The sequence below is a fragment of the Phaethon aethereus genome (genome assembly GCF_964289735.1).
Source record: "Phaethon aethereus genome assembly, chromosome: 5".
Taxonomy (NCBI): domain Eukaryota; kingdom Metazoa; phylum Chordata; class Aves; order Phaethontiformes; family Phaethontidae; genus Phaethon; species Phaethon aethereus.
In genome coordinates, this window is record NC_138579.1 from 43,346,806 (window position 1) to 43,366,995 (window position 20,190).

General features: G+C 46.2%; 1 protein-coding gene across 1 annotated transcript in view; it reads right to left on the reverse strand.

The window, feature by feature from the left end:
* ITPKA (inositol-trisphosphate 3-kinase A) overlaps positions 1 to 12,810 on the reverse strand; it is a gene marked incomplete at both ends in the record, with an annotated part of 38,399 nt that extends 25,589 nt beyond the window's left edge. Inside the window, one exon of the mRNA XM_082000388.1 lies at positions 12,307 to 12,810. Coding sequence (XP_081856514.1) covers positions 12,307 to 12,810 — 504 coding nt within the window. The remainder of the gene's footprint in view (positions 1 to 12,306) is intronic.
* Between the last annotated feature and the right edge of the window lie 7,380 nt (positions 12,811 to 20,190).

A 20,190-nucleotide genomic window follows, 5' to 3' on the forward strand; every position in this document is an offset into this window, starting at 1 on the left:
CTGTTACAGGGGCCTGATTAGTACCCAAATGCATGCAGATCATTAGGTCAGAGAGAACTCCAGAGACTCACTTCTTCCTAACATATTTTAAATAAGGCTTTATTATTTTCTTCTACTGAATGCTTTTGGTAGCCATGGTGCTCATGGCATCATGAGCAAGTGATAGGCCAAAGCACCTGGAAGTTGGGAATCTCCACTTTAAAATCCTCTCATAGGATTTTCAACAGAAAGGCACGATCTGTGCTGAAATTAGTACCTTGGGATTTAATTGCTTACTCCTTCTGGGTTAGTACAAATAAGGCAAAAAAGTTCCTTATCTAAGTTCCACAGAGCAAGACAATACAAATTATATCCAATTATCAGCCCAAAATTCTGACACTCAGCAATTTGCACTATGAAAAGTGAAAGCTGGAGCGTAGGAAGGTTTCCTAGTTTTTTCAGATTACATTCTCCTCTGAACAACGCTGACCCTTTGTGGAACTGGCGCCACTGTTCCTACAGAACGCGCATGGGTGGGAACGGCTGAGGCAGGAGCCCACAGCAAGCAGAGCTTATCATGATCAGAACATTCAGGTCAAGTGCACTTAGCCAACAACCCACTCAAACCCCGCAAAAGATAACAAACAGCCAATCTGCACACACAAACGCTGTTCACACAGATTTTTATCCTTTCTATCACAGCATCACATAAGCATACAGCAACGGAGAAAAAAAAAAAGAGGCCACCTTTCAAGACTTGCTCTAGCTCTGCCTCTTTGAGATCAGGGTCTCAAACCCCAGATTTCCTGTAGAGCCACTAAAGCACCAATGCACAAAAAGTCTTTCTGCTTCTGGGTGTCTCATCCTCCTGAGAACTGCTCTATGCTACTGACCTCAAAGAAGCGCAAAAACTGTTTGCTTCAGACTGAACAATTCCAACAAAACCTCAACTGTTTCCAAGGCTAGAAAAAGATAGATCTTAATTCCATTACAAAACTTCTGATGAATTTTGTAATTGATGAATCTGAAAAGCTTTTTAACCTTGAACTTTGAGGAAGGAGCCTGAAATTTGGCAACAGGAGAGTTTTCAAAGCAGGACCAGGCCATGGAAGAAGCAGAAGTCAACCTGACCACATCTGGCAAATTGTAAGAACCTCAGGTTGATTTGCAGTAGACACTTGTTAGTCTTTAGCAGTTACCTTTTGTGGAGATTGCTGGGCACAGCACACACCAGGAACTGATGGAGCTCAGCTGTGAAGGGTGCGGTCAGCCATCCCACTCTGCAGACTCAGGCGAGCTTGAGGAGGCTCAGCTGTGCACGAGGCAGCTGTGACCAAGATTTTCCCAATGCAAGTGGGCCATCTCCCACAGGGCCTGAAGAATCTCTCCAAGGACAGCACTCCCTTGAGTGCCCTCTTTAGCATGGCCATGTTAAACGAACCAGACAGCTCTAGCTCACTCTACAGCACGTGCTTTGGAAAGGAAGGGACGATAAAACACTGCTGTCACATGTCAGCGCCTTCCACTACTGAAGCACGTTCAGATGCTCCGAGAATCATGTTTGCACTGGAACGTTAATAAAGGCTTAAAGGCAAAACTGAACGCTCAAAAGTTAGAAATTTTCAGAAATTAAGTTTTCTGTGCAATCTGAAGTTATTCTCTTTATGTCAATGCTTACTCTCTTCTGCATAGCTTGTGATATAGTCTTTAATTATATAATCACATATTGTAGTTCCTATTCATTCAGTGTAAACAAACAATTCCTGACTCTATAAAAAGCAGCTGCTTTTTTTTATTCTGTCCTCATTGGCTTTACCATTTCTACTCCACTTACTGGAAATCTACTGTAAACATAGTTACTGAGTTTTGTGTGGTACTTCTAAGACAACCATCACTGCAGTAGTAGAGTGCTTTCCAAATTTTAATGAATTTGTTTTCACAACCTCTGTTACGCAAACTTTTTTATTCATAGTTTATAAGGAAAACGCTGAAGGAAAGATAGTTAATATGAAAAAAACTACTGATTTTGAAAGCCCAAACTGAGGTGTTGATTTTTGCTTTGCCTGATACCTGATACAGTTATACAAAACTGTAGAACAGCTCCCATTACCTTCAGTTGCAGGTACAAACATTCAGCACTTCTGCTAATAAGACCCATACTCTTAAGTCAGTCAACAGGAGAATGAGAAAAATACAATTAATATTTGTCTGCAGCGAAAGTCTGCATAAATAGCTTGCCTAGTCTCTCCCAGGAACACCATGAAAGGCAAGCAGTTCTCCAGATCAGCATTCAGCAGCATTAAAATCAGAAAGTCAGTCTTTCTCTTCCCGTTATCTGCCCGATTTTTCGCATACCTATCTATGAAGAAACAGAGGTCCTGCAACACATAGCATCAGTCACTATGTAACTTGTCCTTTGAGTGGATGTGAAATATAAAACAGCTGCTTATGTAGAATATTAATATGCCCACACTGCAGTCGCTTTAGTTCTTTTATTTCATGTATTTCAACGCTTGACTGAATGATGATTTCTTAATATAACTGTCTCACATTCTCCTGATGTGGTTTGTTTTTGGTTTTTTTAGAATGCATTTTCGTCATTTTTTAAAGCAATAGTCTGCTTGCCCATTAAGTTTTGATCTTCTGTCTAGTCTTTCCCCTCGCATTTCCAGTGGCAGTCCCAATCACTCCCCTCCCATTTGCCTGTATGTGTCCTGTACCTATCACAACCCTTTTACCTCCCTCATCTCCAAAGTTTTGCTCTTGACTAGCCTGCATCAGAATCACGCAGCTTCCTGTTGCAGTGTGTCTGCCCATAAGACTGGTCATCTGAAAGCACAAGAGAAAACCACTACCTGTGCCACACGCTCGGGGGATCTTTGAAGATCTTCAGGAGAGGTGGTGATTTCAGAGCATCTGAACGTGCTTCAGTAGTGGAAGGCGCTGACATGTGACAGCAGTGTTTTATCGTCCCTTCCTTTCCAAAGCACGTGCTGTAGAGTGAGCTAGAGCTGTCTGGTTCGTTTAACATGGCCATGCTAAAGAGGGCACTCAAGGGAGTGCTGTCCTTGGAGAGGTTCTTCAGGCCCTGTGGGAGATGGCCCACTTGCATTGGGAAAACCTTGGTCACAGCTGCCTCGTGCACAGCTGAGCCTCCTCAAGCTCGCCTGAGTCTGCAGAGTGGGATGGCTGACCGCACCCTTCACAACTGAGCTCCATCAATCACTGGTGTGCAGTACATACAGACTTTGAGGAGCACCAGCACCTCAGAGGTATGAAGTAGAAACCTACATTTGATTCAGCACTCCACCACAGGAAGCAAAGAAAGTAGAGCACAGAAATTAACACGCTGTCCACAGTGAACATCACCGATAAGAACCACTGCAGTGTTGTCAACTATATGGAGCTGCTTGAAAAAAACTAAGACACAAAGAACACTGTGTTCTCTGTAGCAGCTCAGAGCAGTCAAGGCAGCTATAGCTAAGACTGGATCATTTTATGTCAGGATGTGGTAGAGACCAGGGGATAGAATCAGTTATATTGACAATGAATGATGATTTCCTACCATCACTGGAAAACAAAGGCATCCTCCTTCTATGCAGTGTTCAATGTACTTTGCCAAGAGGTATTACTCTTATCGTATGAAAGTTGTATGAAGACTACAGAAGTTTGCACTCTCTTCTGATACATCACAAGCGAGCTGTGCCATTGCCACTAGCTTTCTTACTCACACAGTTCTGCAACATCCCAGCTTCCTGTTAAACAGGTAATCATTTGGTGGACTGATGAATCATACACATTTCAGTGCCAGTTACATGCACACATAACATGTATCTTTACCTATTCTTTATCACCTGTAACCACACCTCTGTTATCAATGTGGCTCAGGTATAGATGATGTCAGAAGGCTGATGAAGAATAGCAGATTGAAGTTGAATATGAGTAAAATAAAGGTGGTATCAGTGGGCTGGGGTAATGCATTCACTGTGCCACCTTACTTGGATATTTCAGCCTGTAGATAAGCAGTGTTCCTGGATTCTGGATTAACACCAAGCTCCCACAAAGCAGCGTCTGTGTCATGCTTGCTACAGTCACCAACTGGCTTGGAGATTCTCTCCCAAGCTCTAGATCTGGATCATGCTAGTTCTATGCTACTGCTTCAAATGAGCTGCCACTTGGTCTTTGGCCAGCTTCTTCCTGAGCTTGCCAAGGAATAGATGGTTTGATAACAGGCAACAGTAGCCACACCTGACGGGTTCAGGGTAGGTTTCTATAGCATCAGTCTCACTCCTCCATGTTTTGGAACGGCAAGAAAATTTCATCCCTGTGGGAAGCTCATTTGTCAACACAAAAACCCACCCAAATGCTACTGGCTATGTGTTACTCCAGAAAGCATTCTCCATTACTGACAGGAATGGATCTGTTAAGCACTAGAAACAATATACCAATGTGTTTGCTAGTCTGACACTAGATGAACAGGTAGCCTCTCCCCATTCCCTATGCTTTCACTCAGATTTTTTTTTTTTTTGCCTTTTATTAAAATTGTATTTCCCCCCCAGGTATGCTATGCTATGGACAGACAATGCCATCTTGCCCAACTTGTGAGCTTTTTAGAAGCAGCTCTGTTGGTAGAGAAAATTGAGAAGAGCACTTAAAAATGCAATCTAAACCTACGCTATGCAAGATCCAAATTAACATGGACTGACAAGCCAATTCCTTCTGCCTCAGCCCCCTTTCTCTGCAAAAACTACGCTGACAGAGAAGGTAGAAGAGAGAGAGACAGTGACTCTACTGGTGCTGTACATAAGACAAGATCACTTTTTCCTTCCAAGATGTGCAAGGATAAGATTATCTATAAAATGTGATTGCAGAAAAGGTAATCACCACAAAATGCTGTATGATGATCCTTAATTCTTCTCTCAGTCACTGCTAAACAAAACAGCTGTCTACCACATAGATATGATGTGCATTCTCAGCTTCCAGAAATATTAGCTGTATTAAATTGCATCACATTTTGAGCATTTAATCAAACTTACTCACTTTAAGGTTTATTATAAATGGAATGTGTTGGATGTGAGCTGAGAGGTTATTTTTGTCTACATTCAATTAAAAAAAAGTTCACCCTCAAACTAGTCTGATACGGTAAGAGTGTCAGAACGCAAAAATATACATAGACATGCAAAATTTCCAAACTATTGCTCCAGCCACTAGCCTTAGTCCTTTTCAGACTGGCATGGGTTTTCACAAATAAATCTTCAACTCTGCTGAGTCAATGACAGCCTAAGCAAAATCTGCTTAGGTATGCCCCCTTTAAATACGAATGTATCACCCGATGATGAGGAGCTGCTGTTATTTTCTTTGCCTCTTTCCAGATGTAATAAGCATGATAAGGTTTGAACTGTAGAAGTGCACATATAGAGAAACTTCCATAACATACCTAATCCAACAGGTCCATAAGAAAAAAAAAAAATGTAAGAGATCTTTTCCAATTTTAAACCATAGACCCAAGCAACATGTCCTTTAACATACGAGAAGTGAAAACTATCAGAGGGAAATTGATTCAAAGGAGGACAATCTTGTAACCTGTAAGTCACCATTTCAGATATATCCAGGATGAGAAACTCTTAACTGATAGGACATTTAATTGCCTCTCTCAACTGATTTGGTAAGTCCTAACTCATTTCCTCCCAGACAAGAATCTACATTACTAATGAAAAGTCACCACTAGAACTGATACTGCTGATACTGAAGTTTTGATATACTCCAAAATTTGAGTGCACAGTGGAGAAGAAACCATCCTCAAACTGAGAAAAGGCTCCCAATTCAGAGCTTTGGCCCAATAACCGTGCAACATGGAAATGTGGAACTTAACTCTACTATTGTTCACCTCATATTTGTTCAGTCTATAACAGAAAGATTTCAGTATACAGGACTGTCATTATAAATCTGCATTTTTTTTTCAAACTATGAAATGTATTCCATTAAAAGCAGTTGTTTCATGAGCACCAAACTAATGAAGCCTGGTTTCTACTCTACCTGGTGTCTACTGTCCAGCATCCTTATCAGATTAACTACAGCTTGTCACTGTCTTCTTATAAGCTTGTGCCAAAAAAACTCCTCTCTCTCACATTTCCACATCTCCCCACAATTTCTTCAATTTCCTCCCCTGTCCCTCAACTAGTGCCTTCCACATTCCCTAACCTCACCAGCCCACAGCACTGTATTCTCCCATACTTTCTCCTAATCACCCTCAGGACAAGAGGCACTACCTGCCGCAGCTGGCACAAGCACATAAGCACTGATCAACTAGCCAGTATGCACATGCCAATTCACTCGTTAACAAGTGAAACAGAAGGCAACTGTTGAACTCATCCTGTACCTTCTCCCCCTGAGAAAAGGTACGCACTTATTTTGGTTTCCTCTCCTCCACCCAGAAGCTGATCTTTGTGGAACTTTAAAGAGCTCTTGAAGAAACTTTGAGATGTCTATCCCACTGCCAAATTTGGCTCAAATCTTAAAAAAAAAAACCAACAACAACAACTTAAAGTTGTTAAAATGGAATTGATAGAGTGATTACACAAGCTTTCTTTCCTTTGGAAAGTAGGCTAAAAACCCATTAACAGTCTTACTTATGTCATCCCTTCATTCCCATTCTTCATTTAAAAATAACAATTCTATTCTACTGCATTAGCTTATGTAACCCACCCCTGAGCTGAAGTAGTTGAAACTTTTGGTCTCTATTTATTAAGTGTGTGTGCCTCGCCATAGGTTTGTCCATTTTACGGTGCTTGGTATTATGAAAAATAATGATGAGAAGATCAGTGAAACCAAATAAGCTTCACTAATGGCTATCCCCCAAAGTTTCTGGACTGGTATCACTGCAAGCAGGAACTGAACTGCTTTTTCTCTAGCAAGCTGTCAGCTGTTCTCATGGTTACAGATCTAGGAATTTGGAATGACAGGTCACAAGTTATGAGAACGAGTAGATTTATTTGGCATGTTTCTATCTAGTAAATAACATTCTCCTGCAAAGGGGACAAGAGGCTGCTGCACATTATCATGGTGTTTATTCTCTGTGAAAACCACTTTTTAAAGTCTCTGTCCCAGCAAAGAAGGTGCTAACCAGAGTTACATATTTCTTAAAATTGCTCACCACAAAGTGAAGACAAAAATATGTAACTCTTTCACTATCTCTATTACTATAAATGGACCACTGGTGCTTTCACTGCAAGATTCAACTGTGTATATACACTTCCCAGATGGCATAAAGCAAGGGTAGAAAAGCACGCTTCCCATTTAAATGCAAGGGAAAGCAGGAAAGTTAACTGCTGTCATAGGGTAAAATCTATTCTGTCTATTGGTTATTTCAAAAATAATCAATAATTTTTGATTAAGTTAACTGCCAAGATTTGTGAAGCTCCAGCTATGGTGTTATGCAAATTGCATTAACACAGCTATGAGCAATTGGTTTTCACAGAACCACAAGTTCAGCTAGCAGGACAGCAGCAGAACAGGCTTCTCTCACACTTAACACTTTCATTGCTGGAGGGGTCTTCCTCCAGGAAAGTCTGGGCAGTCCAGTTTCCAAAGCATGTTAGTTACTGCAAAATGAAATGCAGAACTTGTGCTGAGGAACTGGAACACTTACCCACTAAGCTTCTCTCAAAGGTGGGCCTGCCTAGATGCAAACGGCATTTTGTCCCTGCTGAGCCAGGCTGGAACTATACAGTAATCATCAGTCATCAGTCCCAAGGTATTCACTCCCCCAACAGAGGCCCTAGGGCTCCAGGGACATGCCCACATACTGTGCGCAACAAGAAACAAAAATTTAACGTTGTCATGATGTGCCGATTCATCCAACCCAGAACGCTCTGTGAAGCGTTCAGCTGAATCACTCATCCTCTTGGAGGACTCTCTGTTCACCTAGTGAGCTGCCAGGAAGACCCGTCCTCCAAGCTGGGGACAGCACTCCCAGGCTTACCATCCCAAGATTTAAGGCCTGATAACTCGAGTGGCAAGCCCTGTACAGAGAAGAAGGGCTCCAGAGTTTCCGCTCTCTCACACAGAGGCCTGCACAGGTAGCTTGAGAGCTCGCAATATTTCAAAGACCCAACTGAGTCTTGATTTCTAGGTCAACAGTAGAGGCCTCCAGCTGAGAGGCCTGGGAGGGCCTTCTTCAGCTTAAGGTCTCAAGTTCCTGGGTCTGCAGATGGAAGCCTTGAAGCCCTGATAACAGGAACATTATCAGAACTTTTACTCGCACGGTTGAAGACTTGGGCAAGTTTCCAAGGTCCCTGCTAGTCACTGGGAAGCTGGTAGACTTGATGGTCCAGAAGTGCTCTGAGCGCTGGTCTGAGCTTAGTCATAAGGTGCCAGGCTCCAAATTAATTTCTAACATTTCCAAAGAAAAGTCTATGGAAATTCCAATACAAGGCAAATTTCAAAATGTCACAGTTTCCCATGAATTAGGGAACACCAAGTTTGGCTCACCTCTGATTTCAGTTTCCTTCAGAAAAGTCTTTATCCTTTGTGTTCCACTCTGAGCACAAGCCTTCATCTATTAAAACACATACACTAAAACCAATAAATATGAACGAAATGTGCCAATTTGCTTTTAAATAGAATCTTCAAAATAGAAAACCATTCAATTAGGGTCATCCTAAAATTTCTAGTTATTTTCACATGTACATGCCTGCCTTGAACCCACACCCTTCCATTCTAGAACACACTTATTCATCCTGCCTCAAGATTAATTAGTAGAAAGGACACATCCTGTAAAGTTGAACCCATAGAGGGTCAAAGCAGAGACTTCCACTCTGACATGGTATGTACTCACTGCTTCTCTAAAGAAACAGTGTCTTGTAAAGACTGGGGAGCTGAGCATAGGGATTGCTAGTATCACAGCATTGTCCAGTACTGAAAGACATCGAACACAAGAACAAGGCTGTCCTGGTCACCTCCGGGTATCAGGAACCACACAGTGCATCCACCCGAGATGAAGGGTAGTGTGCCTGACCACAGGGAAAACGGCAGATTCCCGGGATTGGAGCTCTTGGTGGGTAATGCAGCAAGGAAAGGAGGGATGAACAACATCAGCATGCATTAAGCAGATAAAAGATTTGGCCATTTAATTTATTCGGTGGCGTCATAAAGTTGGCAATACTTGGTTCTGCTGTTTGAGAGTCCTAGGTACCAGTCCCAGCTCTCGTTTGCCAACTTCACAGAATCACAGAATCACTAGGTTGGAAAGGACCTTTAAGATCATCAAGTCCAACCATTAATCCAGCGTCACCATGTCCCCTAAACCATGTCCTGAAGCGCCACGTCCACACGTTTTTTGAACACTTCCAGAGATGGCGACTCCACCACCTCCCTGGGCAGCCTGTTCCAATGCCTGACCACCCTCTCAGTGAAGAAATTTTTCCTAATATCCAATCTAAACCTCCGCTGGTGCAACTTGAGGCCATTTCCTCTTGTCCTATCACTAGTTACTTGGGAGAAGAGACCAACACCCTCGTCGCCACAACCTCCTTTCAGGTAGTTGTAGAGAGCGATGAGGTCTCCTCTCAGCCTCCTCTTCTCCAGACTAAACAACCCCCGTTCCCTCAGCCGCTCCTCATAAGACTTGTGCTCCAGATCCCTCATCAGCTTCGTTGCCCTTCTCTGGACACGCTCCAGCACCTCAACATCCTTCTTGTAGTGAGGGGCCCAAAACTGAACGCAGTATTCAAGGTGCAGCCTCACCAGTGCCGAGTACAGGGCACAATCACTTCCCTACTCCTGCTGGCCACACTATTCCTGATACAGGCCAGGACGCTGTTGGCCTTCTTGGCCACCTGGGCACACTGCTGGCTCATGCTCAGCCGGCTGTCAACAAGCACCCCCAGGTCCCTTTCCGCCGGGCTGCTCTCTAGCCACTCCTCCCCAAGCCTGTAGCATTGCATGGGGTTGTTGTGGCCGAAGTGCAGGACCCGGCACTTGGCCTTATTAAACCTCATACAGTTGGCCCCTGCCCATCAATCCAGCCTGTCCAGATCCCTCTGCAGAGCCCTCCTACCCTCCAGCAGATCAACACTCCCACCCAACTTGGTGTCATCTGCAAACTCACTGAGGGAGCACTCAATTCCCTCACTCAGATCGTCAATAAAGATATTCAATTAAGACCGGCCCCAGAACCGAGCCCTGGGGAACACCGCTTGTGACCGGCCGCCAGCCGGATTTAACGCCATTCACCACAACTCTCTGGGCTCGGCCATCCAGCCAGTTCCTCACCCAGCGAAGAGTAAACCTGTCTAAGCCATGAGCCACCAGTTTCTCCAGGAGAATGACTTGACACAGAAGTGGTAACAAGATAAAGAACATCACTCAGAATGCAGGCTCTTGGTGGGCAGTTTGCCCCATCTTCCATATCTGCAGTGTAGAGGAAAAGTAACTTGGCCATTAAAAATACATTAATAAGTATTTTACCAGTTGACTGAACACTTACTTTACCAATGAGACATTAAAAAAATCATGCAGCTGCACTAAATTTGGGAAACCTGCAAAAACTTTTTCCAGAAACTGAATTCTCGTAATACTATTTTAAGTTCTCAATTTCCCACACACCTAAACGAATAGGACATTGTCTCGGAGTTTGAAATACTTATAACACAACTATTTTTAGTTTGTCTATACGTCATTGTTAAAGACCTTCTTTACTTTTAAAATTTTGTTCTCGTCATTAAAAGGTGACTAAGGCCTCTTCCAATTTCGCAGTGCCTAAAGACTTCATATAATTTCAAGAAAAAAGTAATACCACTCACATCCACTTGCACAGTATGTTTTAGATACAGGCATGTCATAATGCCTATATCTAAAGCACAGTGTTCTAATGAATGAGTTAAGACTCAATATTGCATACAATACCAATGAATTCAGAAACGCAGAAGCAAAACCTTAAAGGCAACATGGCTTCTTGCCTGAAGAATAGTTTTTGCTTCTGCCTGTGTTCAGAGACAAGTTAACCAGATGTCACAATGCCATGTCAGAGTTCTCCGTATTGCTGAAGTGTTACCACCAAGTTCTTGTTCCGTATTAGCCATGCATAAGGCCCACTGCAATAGCAGGGATATTGAGTCAAATGATCCAATAGCCCTTTTCCACTGTTAATTTCTATTCTTCTGCTACTTACACAAAATCCCCACTAGCATAGCATGTATTTTAGAAAAGAAAGCCAAACAGCAAGACAGTAGCAACTGTTTCCCCCACACGCCAGATTCTATCTCAGGATCAAAAGTACAAATTAAGTATTATTATTATCAGTTTCTTGATACGCAATATGACAAAGTGCAAGTCACCTTTTTTTTTTTCCAAAACCAGGCCACAAGTTGATGCAAACAAAACCAATATTGCATACAGCATTTTAGCTCCTGTACTATGTGTCCTTTAAAGTAGTTAAACCCACAATTACCATGAGAAAAGTCCAGCTGGAGGTATCACCTACAAGTTGCATTACTTCTTGCTTATACATTCTTTCAAAACACACGTTCTGCTTGAAATCAACTTGGTGCCAATGAGCTAGCAGCAGAACAACAATTTAGGTTTTGGTCTCAATAAAGGTAGGAGGGGGAATTCACTAAAGCAACGTATTTCAGTTACAAAACCCCAAGAAGCTCTATTATAAGGAATCAGGCAAATATATATTAAAGATCATGAAAAAGCAACTAACTACATGCCTTTAAAAGTACACTTCATGGATGAAAGCTGCCAAATTACAGAGGGGATTTACTGAGAAGAATGTGTTACTGCCAGAATGGACAAAAGCATGCATTCTACCCATTCCAAGCTCCTCCCCATCTCCTGTCATGCTCACAGCAAGAAGCAGCTCAGAAATTGACAGCCACAGACTCCAGGATTGGAAGAGACAAAAAATACCTGCTGGTAAATGCTTGGAAAATTTTTATTTTGACGATATGATAAAGGAGACTGGAAAAAACACAAAACAAAAAACCAGCCCACTTACGATGAAAACACATCCCCCCATATCGTTGGGACATCAAGCACAATTTCACAGCAGAAAGGAAACACCGCACACCTGCCCGGGCTTTAGACTCTTCTAAAAAGTGCAGCAGCGTTTTTCAAACAGGCGCAGCAACCTGCACACAGTATCGCACTGCTGCTGGCCCCGAGACAGGAGTTTCCCGGAGCTTGCGTAGAGTTGGGTCACGGAAACTCCACTCCAAACGGGAGCGCCTGGTGACCCCCAGGCACCCGGGGAGCAGCCAGCAGGCCCGCCTAGCCGGTCCCCGGCCCGCGCCGCCCGCCAGTCCCTCCCCCGCGTCCCCCTACCTGGTTGGTGTCCTCGCCGTGCTCCAGGTGCACGATGCCCTGGCTCCTGCCCTCCGTGTCGCTCAGCACGTCGTCCTCCGAGTCCTCCAGGAGGGACGAGGAGCCGGTGGAGGAGAGCGAGGAGGTGGAAAGCCTGCGGGACTGCAGGTGCAGCGAGTTGTCCGTCCTCAGCCAGCCGCTCTCGGAGTGCGGCGGCTGCACCTGGGGGCTGCCCTGCGCCTCCTCGCTCTCCTCGGCCGTGACGGTGAGCCGGGGGATGACGGGCGGCAGCACCCCGTTGGGGGGCCGGCAGCCCCTCTTCGCCGGGTCGGGCAGCTGCCGGGCGGCGGCGGCGGCGACTGCGGCGCAGCGAGCCTCGAAAAGAGAGCGGAGCTCCCCCACGCTCAGCCGCGTGGCCCGGCTGAGGTCTGGGCTGCTGTGCAGCCCCGCGCGGGGCTCCATGGCGGGGTCGGCGCCGGGCGAGTGCCGGGCAGCGCCCCAGGGCCGACGGCCGGGGGCGTGCATGGGGGAAGCGCCGCGCCGCCGCCGCCGGGGAAACTTCTTTGTGGCTCAGTCTCCGGCCGCTGCTCGGAGCCCGTCGGCGAGGCTCATGTCCAGCCCGCCCTCCGCGGGCAGCTCTGACTCACCCGCGACGATAGCCAGAGCCGGCTACCGTTCCCGCTGACCCGGCGCCAGGGCCATGGGGGCGCGCTGAGCACGCCCGCTCCCTCCCTCGCTCGCCCGCCCGCCTGCCCACCCGCCGCCACCGCCCCGCTCCGCCTCGGCGCTGAGGGGAGGAGCGAGCCGAGCCGCGCCGCGGGGAGGCCCTGCCCGCCCCGTCCCCGCCGCCGCCCTTTTGGTTTCGCTTTCCCTGAGGTGGTCCCCGGGGAGCCGCGGGCGCCTCGGGGCGTCCCGGCGGGGCACCTCCCGCCTTACCTCTGCGCGCGCCGCCGCCCCCTCCAATGGCCGCTGGCTCGCGCCTGCCGCCCCCCGCCGGGTAACGGCTCCCCGGGCACGGCGGCTGCGCAGCGCGAGCGCGGCACGGCCGCCCGGGGGCCGGAGGGGCGGTGCGGCCCGCCCGAGCCCCCTCCCAGCTGGGGGGGGGAAGGGAGGCGGCCTATTGACGCCCTCCCGGGATTTCGGCCCCCGCAAGCCTCCCCCTGGCGGTCTGGGGTTCCGTGTGTGACACCCCCCCCAGCCCCCGGTGGACGCGGCCCGTTGGCCGTACCTCGGTGCCCGCCCTGGCCCCCATGGCGTCGCCCGGTCCCGCTGCCAGGGCTGCCATCGCAGGACCTCGGCATCCCTGGGGACGGCTCAGCTCTCCCGCGGGAGCGGGGACACACACACACTGAGTTGTCACTAACCCGCGGGGACCGGGTCGTTGTGCGTGAGTGACCCATTTAGTGAGTCAGCCCCGCCGGACTGGGCGGTGCGGCCGCCTCTGCTGCGTGGGCTGCGCTCGGTGCCTCTGGAGCACAGGAGGTTCCCACCGACCGCCCTGGTCAGGTTTCACGTCTCGCGTGTGACAGCGGCTGCAGGGCAGAGCCGTCCTCTGTAAAGCCTGACATTTCCATCAGTCAGCGCTTTACCAGCTGAGCTGTGCTTAATCAGGTTGCCTTAAGCCCCAGGTTGCCGAGATACCCCAACCCCCTTTACTGAATTAATTTCAGCAGATAACACCCCCCACCTCGGTACTTCTTCCCCGCTTAACTCCCACTCTGCACCTAAAACGTAACCCATGCTGGGCTGCGGTATGTGTTGTAATTGTCGCTGTTAAGACCTTTGGAACAGGAAAGGCGTCCCACCGTAGGGTTACATCAGCTGAGATGATTAGTAAAATTAATAATTTTGGAGCCAAATGCTGAAGACTTCAACTTAGGTTTTGCTCATTTATCTCATTGTTTCCTTGTGCTCTCCCATCTGTCTCTCGCCATCTGTTGTCTCTTGCTTGGTACTTGGGCTGGGAGCTCCTTGCAAAAGGGGCTGTGCTCCCTCAACACATAACGCAACGCAGCCCAGGCCACGGCTGGGACTCCTCGGTCCTGTGATACTATCAATAATTTGTTAAGCTGTCTTGAGTCATTTGGATTATTCGGTTGCAGTCGACTATTTTACAGCCCAGTCTTGCAGGTAGTCTTTGAGAAAGTCTGTTTCAACAGGGACCACACGACATGCTTTCTCCTGAGGTGGCTGCCGTGCCGCTCACAAAGACCACAGCTTGCAAATGCCCAGGAGCAGACAGGAAGGCAGCTGGGGAGCTTGGTAAATAAAAATTCATGTGTTTTCAGATGCTTTTCTAGAATTAGGTGGTGCCTAGCCAGGGATTTGGACAATCTGAATTTCCAGCTTAAATTGCCAAGTGTTGTGGTGGATTTAGTTCTTTGTGTCGAAGCAGTTGTGGGAGTTCTCCCAAGGAGCTGCCAAGGTATATGTGGTGGGTGAGGCAGGGGTGACAGCTACCGCCAAATTATGTAAAAACACCGGCAGCAAAGTGCAGAAGGAAATGGTTGGCGGCACAACTTTCCACCAACAGAGAGAGAGAAAACCAAAGTGCCTGTAGGAAGGTATTCCTTCGTGGTAGACCGTAACCTGTTTAAGTTCTTCCTGAAAGAAGATACAGAGTCACCACTTTTATTATTAACTTTGTAATTAGTTTCAAATTTTATAGTGCAGAAAGGCAGTCTTAAAACAGGAAGACTGATTAGGCCTAATACATACCTGAAGTCAGAACAGTTTAATCAAAAGCATGATTTTATAATTGATGGCTTTATAAGAAGACTCACAGTAATACATTTATGGATAACAGCAGAGAATGCAGAGGCTGGTTTTAAATGGGTATCCAAGATTCCACATGCACCGGTTGGACCCACTTAACTAATTAATGCATCTGTGACAGCTTCTGTCTGTCAATAAGCAAGATAGAAAAAAGAGTTTCTTCACAGGAGAGAGACTAAGTGCGAGCTTTCACAGGCCAAAGAGGAACTCTTTGGAGACCCCTGCGGCATGTGGAAGGACAGTTCGGTTTCCAGCCTCTTTTAGCCGTTGCTCTGTTTGCTGATTCTGCAATTACAGGATTATGTGTGGTCTATGATTAGGAAACCTTATTTAAAGTTTCCTTATTTAGGAAACTTTAACCTTAGCAACGGTTCTGGGACCACCAACTCACTCCACATAGAGCTAAGATTAATCAATTGTTCAGTTATAAAATATCATTTTAAAGGTTTTATTTCCAACTAACGAAGATAGAAACAAAATATATGCAATACATTTAATTTAAATACGTGTATAAAAATAGAAAAATGTCACTTTAATAATATCAATTAGTGGTGGTTGGTTGGATAAGATTAGATAGGTCTAGTTGACTGCTTTTATAGCATGTCAACTTTAGAGAGCTGCTGATCTCTGAAGTTTGTGTAAGATTTAACTTGAAGTCTTTCAACACTACCAGAAGAAAGAGATTCCTCAGTCAGTTGGGTATCACCACGTTTGCTTGTAAGTGTACAACTGGTTTAACAAAAGGAGTGGTGCTGGCGTCCTGGCAAAGTGGTAATGACTTGTACTTTCCACTTGTGAAATCCTGCATTCCTGACAGCAAAGGGCTGTCAGCATCCATTAACGACGCTTGGCAAGAGCTAGATCAGATAAGACACAGATATATGTGTCCCTATTTTACAGATGGGTAAATTGATGTACAGACAGTAAATGAGTTGACTGCAGGCATAAACTCAGGGGCAGAAATGTGCGCTTCGAATTTGCTCTCTGCTACTGTAAACACCAGATCATGTTCCCACCCGCAGGGGTAAAAAGTTTTGTTTATCACAGTCATTCTAGTTCGTATCGGTATTGCTTCTCACTGCCTCAGTTTCACATTTCACACACTCCTGCTACAAAAAGAACTTTCTGCCTTTTTTTATATTGAAAAAAAAAAGGCTATTTCGTTCCCATGAAATCCCTTTCTAAACTTTGTTATCATTAACACATTGCTTATTTGTACTTCCTTTCAGTTTGCATTCCCATAGGGTGTCTAAGCCTTGACGATGTAAAGGCAAAGAAGAGGCTATGGGCACTTCTAACAGATTTGAAAGATTTCACATAGACAACGGTCTAAATATTCTCTAGAGGGGAGCCTTGGGTTTAACTTAGCACATACAAAATACTTCATGGCCCACATGAGACTTCTCAGAGAAGAGAGGAGTTCCCCCAGTGACTGAAATGAAGATCACAGCTCCACTGGAAAGGACAAAAGGAAAGCAACGGATGGGCTGACTTCCTGTCAGGAATGGTGTCAGTCGGGAGCAACTCTGCTGAGAGATGTTGCTTCTCTGCAGAGAGAAGGTGGGAGCAGAGCAGGTTCTGGGCTGGGCCAGGTGGCAAGCTCGGTGTAGCTGGCAGTCGCAGTGGCAGTGAGGGTAGACAACTTCGTCGTCCAGTCACTAACATCAAATGGGCTGGGGACCCTGGCTGGGTGTTCTGGTTGCTGTCTTTGCTGCTCACTAGATTAAGTGAGCAGGTTAGCGCATGTTACAGTCCCATCCTTTTTTTGTCAGGCAAACATAACCAAATCAAATTATCCAAGTGCATAGGTACCGCGTGCAAGAGGCGAATGGGACTGCAAACCCAGGTTATATAATGTGAAACCAATTGCTGCAATAAATGGGAGCTCTTTATTTTTCAGATTAATTTTGGTAGGGTATTTACCAAATTCCTCTGTGCAAGGCTTGGAGGCTTTTCATATAATCTCTGGACATCTCCTCAATGAATGCCATATGAAAAAGGATTTAGGAATCTGCTTTTACCTAAGAAGCAGCATAGCTGTAACTCAGGCAGCAGTTTTTAAAATCATACTGTGGCTGGATGCAAAGTGACACAAACAATGCTTCAGCTGTCCCCTTCCCTGGATCTCTGGCCAGAATGTGTGGATCGGCACATGCAGAAATCACTTTTTCTGTTCCCCAGCCCAGCTGCCAGCTCAGCAGTAATACCACTTGTACCCCGTGATATTACTCCTGAGCAACCCAGAGCCTGTAGAAAACTTGGTGACCTGAAAGGGGAATCCAAAACTGCTGGGCAAACACAGGAAGGAAGCTTTCGGGTTTAAGCAGTGGAAAAAAGTTGATGCAGCTGCAAAGGATATGAGGAGGGGATACTGGCATTTGAGCAGATCCTCAGCTAGGAGGGAGACGCAGTATTTAGGTGGAAGTGAGCATGGTTGTATAGATCTCGATGTATGGATCAGATGAACATACAGGAAAGAGACAATAAGCTATGAAGGTCCCCTCGTGGCTGGAATTAAAATTACATTTCCAAGTCATACTGAACAAACATACCTCGAACTATTCAGCTACCTCAGACACTCAGATGCAAGAGGGGGAGGTAGTGGGGGCGACAACAGACCTCAAGCACAGCCAGATGCCACTCCCCCCTGGGAGAAGGGGTTGCAAGTGTTTGAGATCGTAAGGTGACAGCCATGATAGTGAGAAAAGACACAAAGATAAGGCCAGGATAAGGAGTGTACACAGCACCCCTGCTACCAAAATCATAGAATCACAGAATCATAGAATCATTTAGATTGGAAAAGATCCTTAAGATCATCAAGTCCAACTGTCAACCTAGGAATGCCAACTCCACCACTAAACCATGTCCCTAAGCACCACAAAATGTCTCACTGTAGTCTGCTGGTACATAAAGCATATGGTTAGTCTATAGGGAAGGGTAGGAAGGTACTATGGGAAGTAAGAGCTACACTGGAGGTGAAGAGAGGGGAGGTCACAAGTGATTGGAAAACACTTGGGAGAAAAAAACACTTTTCTCCCACATCTGCCCCATCTCATGCTGCAGACAGTTGCTGTTCTTCCTTATGAAAGGGGAAGAGTAAAGCCTTTCCTTCCCACTTCCCTCGCAGCCTGTCACCACTACCTTTTTCCTTTGCGCTCTTAGTGTTGGCCTGGGGGCCAACAAATCCAGACAATAGAATAAAATGGGAAAAGAGAAGGGGCCTCTGTTGTGCTATTCCATGATGGGAAGCACATGCTGAAAGGAGCAGCCAGGTGAATAAATGATAACAGCATCACTGGCTGCAGGTTGTTAGTTTAACCTGTGAATTGTGTGCTCCCTCCTCAAAGTGCCTGCAGCTTAGTAGAAGAGCACCTAAGAAACTCTCATGGGTTTTGCTTGTTTTTTGCCTGTTCTCAGCTCAAATAAAAGATTCAGCTTCCACAACTGTCATTTTAGCAGAAAATCCAAACACAAATGTTGAAATAAATCAAGAGGAAGTTTTGCTGTCATGTGTTTGAGATGATTACATTTCAGCCTAACAACGATGTTCCTCATAGTTCCCTGTGAAACCACTTATTAGCTTTACGCTTTAAGTAAGCACAGTTGTTATATTTGGCCAGCCATTTATAACCCCCTCAGAACTTCAAGACATGTTTGCCTGTGCTTACAGTACTGCTCACATTCATTTCTATGGATTTACTCCTGTTTTAAAATAGTCTAAAGAAGAGCAGGATATGTCTCTCTGTGTGTACGGGCAGACTGTTTCATAGAATCATAGAATAGGTTGGGTTGGAAAGCGATCTTTAAAGGTCATCTGCAGTGAGCAGGGACATATTCAACTAGATCAGGTTGCTCAGAGCCCCATCCAACCTGACCTGGAATGTTTCCAGGGATGGGGCATCTACCACCTCTCTGGGCAACTTGCACCAGTGCTTCACCACCCTCATTGTAAAAAAGTCTTCCTTACATCTAGTCTAAATCTACCCTCTTTTAGTTTAAAACCATTAGTTTAAGTCCCTTGTCCTGTCACAACAGGCCCTTCTAAAAAGTCTGTCCCCATCTTTCTTGTAGGTCCTCTTTTAATTACTGAAAGGCTGCAATAAGCTCTCCCTGGATTCTTCTCTTCCCCAGGCTGAACAACCCCAACTCTCTCAGCCTGTCCTCACAGGCTGCTTTTGATGCAGCCCAGGACAGGGTTGGCCTTCTGGGCTGCGAGTGCACATTGCCAGCTCATGTCCAGCTTTTCATCCATCAGTACCCCCAAGTCCTTCTCAGCAGGGCTGCTCCCAATCCCTTCATCCCTGAGCCTGTATTGATGCCGGGGATTGCCCTGACCCAGGTGCAGGACCCTGCACTTGGCCTTGTTGAACCACACAAGGTTCGCATGGGCCCACTTCTCGAGCTTGTCCAGGTCCCTCTGGATGGCATCCCGTCCCTCAGACGGGTCAACCGCACCACTCAGCTTGGTGCCATTTGCAAACTTGCTGAGGCTGCACTCAATCCCACTATGTCATTGATGAAGATATTGAAGAGTACTGGTCCCAGTATGGACCCCTGAGGGACACCACTCATCACCAGCCTTCATCTGGATGTTGAGCCATTGACCATTACCCTCTGGATGCGACCATCCAACCAATTCCTCATCCACCCAGCAGTCCATCCATCAAACCCATATCTCTCCAATTTACAGAGAAGGACGTTGTGGGGGACCGTGTCAACAGCCTTACAGAAGTCCAGATAGACCTCTGTAGCTCTTCCCTTGTCCACTGATGTAGTCACCCCATCATAGAAGGCCACTGGGTTGGTCAGTCAGACTTGCCACTTAGTGAAGCCATGCTGGTTGTCTTGAATCACCTGCCTACCCTTCATATGCCTTAGCATAGCTTCTAGGAGGATCTGTTCCATGATCCTCCCAGGCATGGAGGTGAGGTTGACACGTCAGTAATTCCCAGGGTCCTCCTTGCTACCCTTTTTAAAAATGGTTGCAATGTTTCCCTTTTTCCAGTCCCCAGGGACTTCACCTGACTGCCATGACTTTTCAAATATCATGGAGAGTGGCTTGGCAACTACATCAGCCAGTTCTCTCGGGACTCTGGGATGTGTCTCGTCAGGACCCATAGACTTATGTAT